Consider the following 10,624-nt stretch of genomic DNA (forward strand, 5'->3'; position numbering starts at 1 on the left):
GCACCTTTTTCCTGTTTCCTGTTCTTGCAGCTGACCTTTCCATGTTCAGAGTTAGTTCAGAATGTTGAGATGAAAATTTTTTTTTCTGAGATGCTCTGTAGAATGTTCTGTGCAGGGAAATATGTACTAAACCCCCAAAATAATGCTGCAAAATGGATTAAACCCCCCCCCCCCAAACCTAATGAATTATTAACAGGTAAAAGCTATGACTTGAATGCATTGGGAATTTCCAATAATGGAGGGGCATTCAGAGGTGGGATCCAGCAGGTTCTCACAGGTTCCCGAGAGTAGGTTACTCATTATTTCTGTGTGCCGAGAGGGGGTTACTAATGGGTGATTTTGCCCCGTGATTTTTGCCTTAGTTACGCCCCTCCTCTCAGCAGTAGCGCGCAGAACTTGAAGCAGTCTAGCAGGAGGTGCACCGGCGTGCGTGGCAGCCTGCGCCTGCGTGCATTCGTTTCTCGCCCTAGGACCGGCGCAGCGGCTGCGTCCTTGCCACAGCCCCGCCCATGAATGCCACAGCCCCGGAATGCCCGGCCACGCCCCCATCATGCCCTGCCCAGTCCCGTTGGCGCTACGCCACAGTTTGAATCCCACCACCATGGGAACTTGTTACTAAAATTTTTGGATCCCACCACTGGGGGCATTCCATCATCAGATTTCAATATTCTTGCTTTTGCCTTGTCCCCTAGATCCCAGAACATTCCCCAAAATGTAAATCTGGTGGGAGCAGGGAACTCCCTCCCCAGAATAGCAAAAATGGGAATTTGGCAAAAATCACTGTGCCATTTACCTGCAGAAATCCTTTTCTGGATCCAGCCCTGTTTGCAGCAATACACTTGAGCCAAAAAAAAATAATTGTAAACACATGCTTATAGTTCGCAGTTTTTCTGATTGAAATTGGCGCCCAGTGATTTTAATCACTTCTTGATCAACTGAACAAGCATTTACATCGTAGCCGTAATGAAAACTCAAAGTTGGAGACAGGCGTTTTTAAAAGGTGAACAGAATTCTTCATTTTGGTAGAGAGCAGGCTCGAGAGTGAGACTATTTGGTGGTGATGGAGAATGCTTTTAAGTAGAGGAGCAGCAGTGGCGTAGGAGGTTAAGAGCTCGTGTATCTAATCTGGAGGAACCGGGTTTGATTCCCAGCTCTGCCGCCTGAGCTGTGGAGGCTTCTCTGGGGAATTCAGATTAGCCTGTGCACTCCCACACACGCCAGCTGGGTGACCTTGGGCTAGTCACAGCTTCGCGGAGCTCTCTCAGCCCCACCCACCTCACAGGGTGTTTGTTGTGAGGGGGGAAGGGCAAGGAGATTGTCAGCCCCTTTGAGTCTCCTGCAGGAGAGAAAGGGGGGATATAAATCCAAACTCTTCTTCTTCTTCTTCTTCTTCTTCTAAGTCAGAGTTGGCTTGTAAAGACTCTGCAGGGTTTTCAAGACAAGATACATTCAGAGATGGTTTCCCTTTGCCTCTGTGTGGGCTACGAGAGTTCTGAGAGATTTGTGACTGGCCCAAGATCAAACCAGGAGTGAAGGATCAAACCCAGTTCTCCAGATTAGAGTCCACTGCTCTTAACCACTGCACCGTGCTGGCTCTTATACTGTTTACCAGTTCTTTATATAAAGGATTACCCGCCTGAGACTGTGGTGCAAACAGTGTGGTTGTCATTTGAAATGCAACCAACTGTTGTCCATCTGTCAACAATGAGTTTGGTCCCAGAAATAAAGACGGACTAGATCCTGGATGTAGGAAAAAATAATGTTGATCTTCATGAGTCGATCTATGAGTCGATCTATGGCTACAAGTCTTGATCCTCCTTGATCTGAGATTGCAAAGGCCTTAGCAGACCAGGTGCTCGGGAGCAGCAGCAGCAGCAGGCCATTGCTTTCACATCCTACATGTGAGCTCCCAAAGGCACCTGGTGGGCCACTGCAAGTAGCAGAGTGCTCGACTAGATGGACTCTGGTCTGATCCAGCAGGCTAGTTCTTATGTTCTTATGAGAGGTTATAGATATTTCCTCAATGAGAGATAATGCCTGTATCCCACTATGGACGTAAGAAAATTTGAAGTGCCCCCTTCAGTCTTCCTAAAGTGGGACAACAGTTTTTTGCATATTTCCCTTTCCACTGAAACCCCTGAGATGTTCTTCCTGGGGGTCTGTAGTGAGAAAAAGGAACTGCTAGAAATTGCCACCCCCTCTTAAGAAAACCTGCCTTAGGGTCAGTCTGTAGGTAGTTTTAGAACAGATGGGCAGTTTTGGCTGACGAGGAGGGCACAGGTGTGTTATGAGGTCTAATTATGGAAGAGAGGTGAAGCCTCTTATGGTTTAGGATCTGAATCTGGACCCCTGAGCAAAAATTGGGCCCCCACAGCACCTGTATTCTCACTAAGCAAGAATAAAGCTCTGAATTCTCACAATGCATCACCGTTTACATTTTGACTTTACTTTATTTCCACCACCATGTTTTATCCCGCCCGCTGACAGTGGTGGGATCCAAAAATTTTAGTAACAGGTTCCCATGGTGGTGGGTGCACCTCCTGCTAGACTGCTTCAAGTTCTGCGCGCTCCTGCTGAGGAGCGGAGGAGGGGCGTAACTAAGGCAAAAATCATGTGGCAAAATCACCAATTAGTAGCCCCCTCTTGGCACACACAAATAATTAGTAACCCCCTCTCGGCACACACAAATAATTAGTAGGCCCCTCTCGGCACACACAAATAATTAGTAACCCCCTCTCGGCACACACAAATAATTAGTAACCCCCTCTTGGCACACACAAATAATGAGTAACCTACTCTCGGGAACCTGTGAGAACCTGCTGGATCCCACCTCTGCCCGCTGACCATATGGTAGAGCCATAGGCAATTATCCAGCCTACCCCATAGCTTTGTGTGTGCAGTCTGTTTTTAGGAGAGGGGCATAGTTGCATGGTGCAGCATGTTTTTGTAATTGTAACTGGAAGGTCTCCGGTTCAATTCCCACCATCCCCGTTTAAGCGTTGTCAGGTGATGGGAAAGACACACTCCTAGAGATGCCTTTTTGTCAGTTCAGTTGATAGTGGCTCTCCAGGGTCTCTGGCCAAGAGAGTTTTCCAAAATGCCTTTCCTTTTCAACAGAGATGTCTCTACACGCACAGCAGGTCATCTACCTTGACCCTTCACGGGAAGCCATTTTAAGAGCGCAAAGTTATCATTGCCACCTTAAAACTCCACGTTTGTCCTTAGGCTGTTCTGTCATCCGTGTCATTCTCTCTTGTTGGAATTGGACCAATTGTAGGACAGCTGTCTCCAGCAGTTGAACGGTGGTGCGAACTTCATGGATCCAGGTTTCCAACACAAGCTTGAGGTCAAGAAGGAGCTCATCAGCCAAGCCATCCAGAAGGAGCTGAAGATGAAGGAGGGAGCGGAAAACTTGCGCCGGGTGACCACCGACAAGAAGAACCTGGTGCATGTGGACAATGTCTTGAAATCTTCCAACCGCAAACTGGAGCGGCTGCACCGGGAACTCGAAGAGCTCAATGCCCAGATAATGAAAGAGAAGGAGAAGATAACAGGTGGGTATGTGCAGTTGGCCAGGAATGAGTGTGGGGGTGAGTAATGGGGCCCAGTTGGGTCTCATCTATGGCTAGTCTTCCTAAATTACTAGCTCAATGCTCATTGTGATGGGTGCAGTCCCTTTGGAGGGAAGGTTTACATTTTGGGGGGAATCTATAGACAGTTTTGCGGGCAATCTATAGACATTTTGCGGGGAATCTATAGACAATAGACAGAGATAGAAAAAGTGCAGAGAAGGGCAACAAGGATGATTGAAGGATTAGAGCACCTTCCTTATGAGGAGAGGCTGCAGCGTTTGGGGCTCTTTAGTTTGGAGAGGAGACGTCTGAGGGGGGATATGATTGAAGTCTATAAAATTATGCATGGGGTAGAAAATGTTGACAAGAGAGAAATTTTTCTCTCTTTCTCACAATACTAGAACCAGGGGGCATACATTGAAAATGCTGGGGGGAAGAATTAGGACTAATAAAAGGAAACACTTCTTCACGCAACGTGTGATTGGTGTTTGGAATCTGCTGCCACAGGAGGTGGTGATGGCCACTAACCTGGATAGCTTTAAAAGGGGCTTGGACAAATTTATGGAGGAGAAGTCGATCTATGGCTACCAATCTTGATCCTCTTTGATCTGAGGTTGCAAGTGCCTTAACAGACCAGGTGCTCGGGAGCAGCAGCAGCAGAAGGCCCTTGCTTTCACCTCCTGCATGTGAGCCCCCAAAGGCACCTGGTGGGCCACTGCGAGTAGCAGAGTGCTGGACTAGATGGACTCTGGTCTGATCCAGCAGGCTAGTTCTTATGTTCTTAATTACCTTGGGTGACTGTTAGGAGAGACACCTGTCATGGGGGGGTGACAATTGCAGGTTTTGGTCTGGCCTTAATAGTGTTTCCTAAGATGTAAGAGATGCCTCTCCTGGATAAAGATGTGTGCTCCATCTAGTCCAGCATCCTGTTCAAGGTGGCGGACTACCCATTGCCCTTCTTTTAACCTGTATGCATGGAGTGTTGCTGAGGACCTCTTGCAGATTCAGAGTCCTTCAGTGGCAGAGTGGGTGCTTTCCCTACCAAAGGCTCCAAATTCAGTCCCCTTCAATTTTAATGAAAGGAATAGGAGGTTTGGGAAAGGTCCTTTTCCTGCATTACACCATGTTTTCCTGGCATCTTGGCAGGAGACTTGGGGTACAGGCTAACATTAGATACCTTGATGTTGAGTAGATACAGCTGACATTGAGTAGACCAGGGGTCTGCAACCTGCGGCTGTCCAGATGTTCATGGACTACATGCTGGTAGGGGCTGATGGGATTTGTAGTCCATGAACATCTGGACAGCCGCAGGTTGCAAACCCCTGGAGTAAACAGTACTGACCTAGTGGACAGACCAGTGGTCTGAGTGGCAGAACATCCCTGGTACTTCTAAGTCAGGGGTTTGCAACCTGCAGCTCTCCAGATGTTCATAGACTACAAATCCCATCAGCCCCTGCCAGCATAGCCAATTGGCAAAAATGCTCGAGAGGCGCAGAGCGGCACATGTGGGACTTACTGGAGGCTACACCAGGCTGACTCCTGCTCGAGGGGGTTATTCAGGTTAAATTGCCGTGTTGGCACTTGGCGATAAATAAGTGTGTTTTGGGTTGCAATTTGGGCACTCGGTCTCGAAAAGGTTCGCCATCGCTGCCCTAGTATGTATTTTGTGTCTGGCAGTTTTCAATGTAAGATGCTTTGAGAACCGGTATGTTTGGAACACTGGCACTAAATGTAATAAGATGGGAGGACTGTATTTGGAGGTACACAGGGAGGGGGTAATCTTCTGCTGAGCATCCCAGAGAACTGCTGAGAATCAAGCCTGTTTTTGTTTTCCTAGCCCACCCCTTCTCTGCACAGTGTGCCAAGGAATTCCTTGTATGATAAGAAGAGGGGAATTTTTGTTTCCAACCTGGTCGTCAGTCTGTGCCTTTCAGTGGCTGTTTTCTTGGGCTGAAGGGATTTTTCCAATTGTTTTGTTTGGCTGCGTTGGAAGCCCCCTAGGGAATCCCTTACACCGTGTGATTATCTTATGTAATACATAAGTAAGCTGTTTTTTTATCGAGGCTTCTTGGCAGGATGCCTGTCCTAAGAACTTCAGAGCCCTTCTGGAGCAGACCAAAGGCCCCGGTAGCATCTATTCCCTAGAGCAGTGATGGCGAACCTTTTCGAGACCGGGTGCCCAAATTGCAACCCAAAACCCACTTATTTATCACAAAGTGCCAACATGGCAATTTAACCTGAATACTGAGGTTTTAGTTTAGGAAAAACAGTTGGCTCCGAGGTGTGCATTACTTGGGAGTAAGAAGAAGACGAATAAGAAGAGTTTGGATTTATATCCCCCCTTTCTCTCCTGTAGGAGACTCAAAGGGGCTGACAATCTCCTTGCCCTTCCCCCCTCACAACAAACACCCTGTGAGGTGGGTGGGGCTGAGAGAGCTCCGAGAAGCTGCAGCTAGCCCAAGGTCACCCAGCTGGCGTGTGTGGGAGTATACAGGCTAATCCGAATTCCCCAGATAAGCCTCCACAGCTCAGGCGGCAGAGCAGGGAATCAAACCCGGTTCCTCCAGATTAGATACACGAGCTCTTAACCTCCTATGCCACTGCTGGGTGGTAGTCGGTGGCTTTGCTTTGACGCAACCATGCAACTCTTCCAATGGGTGAATCACGACCCTGGGAGGGTTTATTCAGAATCAAGCCCCATTGCCAGCAACCGAGCTTACTCCCAGGTAAAGGATCGCACTTTAGTTCTTCGCATGAAATTCAGTGGGGTTTAACAGCGCTTAACAGGGTTACCTACTCTACTTCCCCAAAACTAGGTCTTAGGTTTAATGCTAATAATTGAGCCCAGCAGCCCAGCCCAGCCTAAATATGGGGGGGGGCACTCTGTTTGCGTGTGCCCACAGAGAGGGCTCCGAGTGCCACCTCTGGCACCCGTGCCATAGGTTCGCCACTACTGCCCTAGAGCCTGCAACCAGACAACCTGTGCAGTTCCCAAGTAGGGCCATTCTCTGTAGTTTCCCTTGTCAACTGGTGTCCAAATGTAATGGCACGGAAGCCCTATTTAGCCATCGTGGCCAGGCCAATAGCTATTGATAGACCTCTTATCCCCTAATCCTCCTTAATAGTAAGCAGTCACCTCTATGTTAAGTGGTAAGGAGTTCCACAAACTAATTGGGGATTGTCTGAAAAAGGCTGTCCTGGGTTTACTGTGGAGTGGCAACTGAGCTAAGTTCTGGTACCCGTTTCAGCCTCTCTGCCTTCTGTGTACCCAAATAAACCTTTGTTTTATTTAGAACCAGGGTCTGCAACCTGTGGCTCTCCAGATGTTCCTGGATTACAATTCCCATCAGCTCCTGCCAGCATGGCCGATGGGATTTGTAGTCCATGAACATCTGGAGAGCCGCAGGTTGCAGACCCCCGATTTAGAATATTCAGCCTGAATAATCCTAATCTCATCAGAGCTTGACAGCTAAGCAAGGCTGACCATGATTAGAACTTGGTTCGGAGACCACCAAGGGAGACGGGGGTAACCATGCAGAGGCAGGCAACGGGAAACTGTTTTAATATCTCGCTGCTAAGCTTCTTGATCCCAAGACAACATCCAATAATGAACATTAGAACAATTAAAGTGCTACAATAAAAGGTCTGTATGCACATCTTGTAAGCCCAGTGGTGAGAAGCCACACAACTATGGAATAGTGGAATATGCTGCCACAGGAGGTGGCCACTAACCTGGATAGCTTTAAAAGGGGCTTGGACAGATTGATGGAGGAGAAGTCGATTTATGGCTCCCAATCTTGATCCTCTTTGATCTGAGATTGCAAATGCCTTAACAGTCCAGGTGCTCGGGAGCAACAGCTGCAGAAGGCCATTGCTTTCACCTCCTGCATGTGAGCTCCCAAAGGCACCTGGTTGGCCACTGCGAGTAGCAGAGAGCTGGACTAGATGGACTCTGGTCTGATCCAGCAGGCTAGTTCTTATGTTCTTAAGGTCATTGCTTTCACATCCTTCATGTGAGCTCCCAAAGGCACCTGGTGGGCCACTGCGAGTAGCAGAGAGCTGGACTAGATGGACTCTGGTCTGATCCAGCTGGCTTGTTCTTATGTTCTTAAGGTCATTGCTTTCACATCCTTCATGTGAGCTCCCAAAGGCACCTGGTGGGCCACTGCGAGTAGCAGAGAGCTGGACTAGATGGACTCTGGTCTGATCCAGCAGGCTTGTTCTTATGTTCTTAAGGCCATTGCTTTCACATCCTGCACGTGAGCTCCCAAAGGCACCTGGTGGGCCACTGCGAGTAGCAGAGAGCTGGACTAGATGGACTCTGGTCTGATCCAGCTGGCTTGTTCTTATGTTCTTATGTTCTAACTGAAACACAGTGGTATGGAGGACATATAGCCCAGTGGTAAAGCACATGTTCTATGTACAGAAAGGCCTGTGGAAAAGGCTCTTGGATTGTAGCGGCTGGGATTTGCTCTAGCCCAGAGGTTTTCAACTCCTGGTTTGGGAGTGGACCCATCTGCTAAGATGCAAGTTGCAACAGAGTTGCTGGTCTGGAGTTATTTCTTTTTTGGGAGGGCTTGCTGCTGAAGCCTTTATGTAGGAAGCACAATGAGAAATGTAGTAGGACCTCAAGGTGAGGTCCTACTACAGGTGCTGGAGATGATTCCTTTTTAGTACAGGAAGGTTAGAAGATGTGGCTTTTCCTCTTCCTGTCACGTGACTCTGATGTCACATGCTTTCTGGTCAGTGGCTCCGAGCTGCCATTTGGGTATCCATGCTAGATCTGGAAAAATTGAAGACAGCTTACCAGTACTCTCTGACTCAGGAGGCAGTGTTGAACTAGATCAGGAGTCTGCAACCTGTGGCTCTCCAGATGTTCATGGACTACAAATCCCATCAGCCCCTGCCAGCATGGGGCTGATGGGATTTGTAGTCCATGAACATCTGGAGAGCCACAGGTTGCAGACCCCTGAACTAGATGGCTGTGCTTTCACAAGTAATGCACTTTGGTGATCATTTGCAAGGGGATTTTACCATTTCACGCTTTAAAATCCAGTTGCAAAGTGTATTATTCTGCGTGCGGGAAAGTAAATCTCATCGTCGTATGTTTAGTTTCGAGGCTGACCGCTGTAGCACAGGGAAATCCACATTCTTAGATGCATGTCTAGGAAAGCGGATAGAAAATTCATCTGTATTGTCGAAGGCTTTCACGGCTGGAATCACTGGGGTGCTGTGTGGTTTCCGGGCTGTATGGCCGTGTTCTAGCAGCATTCTCTCCTGACGTTTCACCTGCATCTGTGGCTGGCATCTTCTGAAGATCAGGAGAGAATGCTACTAGAGCACGGCCATACAGCCTGGAAACCACACAGCACCCCAGAAATTCATCTGTATCCAGCAATATTTTGGATGTTTGCTAAGGGAAGAGTTTTGTTGCTGATCCCCTTCTTTGGGTAATGCTGGGATCTGTTGGGGCTTGGGCCAGAAAGTAACGGGTATCTGGTTCGACTTGTGCAGAGGTCAACTTGTCCCCAGACCTTTGCCTCTGGGAAAGGAACCCGAATCCCGCGGCAAGGAGAACAGAGGCTCTGAAGAAACAGCTTCACATCGAGCTGAAGGTGAAACAGGGCGCAGAGAACATGATCCAGATGTATTCAAGCACCTCAAGGGTAAGTCTAACTAAGCAGAAGAGGCCGTAGCAGATGCTGGGGCAGATCTTCACTTGGTGTTGCCCCCAAAAAAGTTGTTGTTTTTTTAGATTAAAATGGCTTTTAGTTTTGTAGTGAGGTGTGGTTTTTGTATTATAAATGTGAATGAATGTTCATCAAATGTTCATCAGGCCCTTCTACAATACGGCTGGCCTCCACCCATGCCAGGTGGAATTCACTACCATCTTCCGTTAGGGCCCTGTGGAACCTTGAGGTGTTCTGCAGGGCCTGCAAAACGGCATTGTTCCACCTGGCCTTTGGTGGTGCTGGTGGCGGGGGAGGGCGGAGAACAGCCGTAGAAAGGATGCCACCCCTGTTGTTTAATTGACACCTCGAAATGTATTCTTGACCAGCCCCTGTGGCACATAAAGTGAGATCAGCACCATCTGATTATATGTTAAAACCAGCAATTTGGAATTTCAGTGATGATTTTAAGGTTTTATGTTACTTAACGATCTGTTAGTTTTAAATGTGTCGTACACCGCCCAGAGCCCTTCGGGGTGGGCGGTCTATTAAATTGAAATTATAAATAAATAAAATTTCTGCCTGGAGGGTATATCTGATAGCAAGCTGCCTAGAATTTTTGGCAGGATGGAAGTCAAATACAGTGGAACCTCGGTTTTCGTTGGTAATCCGTCCAAAAAGAATTGCTGAAAACCGAAACTGATGAAAACAGAGGCAAACTTTTCCATAGGAATCAATGTAAATCCAATTAATCCGTTCTAGGCACTCCCAAAATCATACAACCCCCCCCCCCACATTTTTTGGTTAATAAGCATAGTGTTTAATGCTGAAAACAGTAACAAACAATAACACTAGGACCAGCTTCAGAGCCAGTGGACCAATGTCGCACCAGAAAGCTGTCCAAAGAGGTCTGTTTCTGACGCCTCTTTAAGATTTGTCTGAAATGGGGCAAGACTTTGTCATGAAACAAGTTGCAGACATGGCCTGCAACAGCTTTGTCCGGGTGATTTTTCTCCACAAACCCCTGCACCTTACTGCAAATCGATGAAAACCAAGGCAAATTGATGAAAACCGAGACACGTTTTTCACTGAAAAAATCGATGAAAACTGAAACCGATGAAAACCGAAGGCAATGGAAACCGAGGTTCCACTGTACATCAGTATCTTTTTCAAAAAAGTTCCCATGGACACATCAAATACTAGCCTAATGCCAAGGTAGAAGCTGACATAAGAATGTGCAGGTAGGCCTTGACTGGCCCTTCGATGTTGGAAATGTTGCCAGGTGCGTTGCTGTTGTAGGGGACAGCTGGCAGCCAGGAGCAAACTGAGCCAAGTGGGCCTTGGTGGTGGGCATGGCCAGACTCTTGTCGTCTTAACTGCAGC

At 47.9% G+C, this 10,624-nt stretch overlaps 1 protein-coding gene across 1 annotated transcript in view; it reads left to right on the forward strand.

Annotated features, from left to right (window-relative positions):
* Window positions 1-3,282: 3,282 nt before the first annotated feature.
* The window catches only part of PKN3 (protein kinase N3), an 86,611-nt gene continuing 79,269 nt past the window's right edge, over window positions 3,283-10,624 (forward strand). The window contains exons 1-2 of the mRNA XM_048512171.1: window positions 3,283-3,554; window positions 9,087-9,238. Coding sequence (XP_048368128.1) covers window positions 3,317-3,554; window positions 9,087-9,238 — 390 coding nt within the window. The 5' untranslated portion in view covers window positions 3,283-3,316. The remainder of the gene's footprint in view (window positions 3,555-9,086; window positions 9,239-10,624) is intronic.

The sequence above is a fragment of the Sphaerodactylus townsendi genome, linkage group LG12 (genome assembly GCF_021028975.2).
Source record: "Sphaerodactylus townsendi isolate TG3544 linkage group LG12, MPM_Stown_v2.3, whole genome shotgun sequence".
NCBI classification, from domain to species: domain Eukaryota; kingdom Metazoa; phylum Chordata; class Lepidosauria; order Squamata; family Sphaerodactylidae; genus Sphaerodactylus; species Sphaerodactylus townsendi.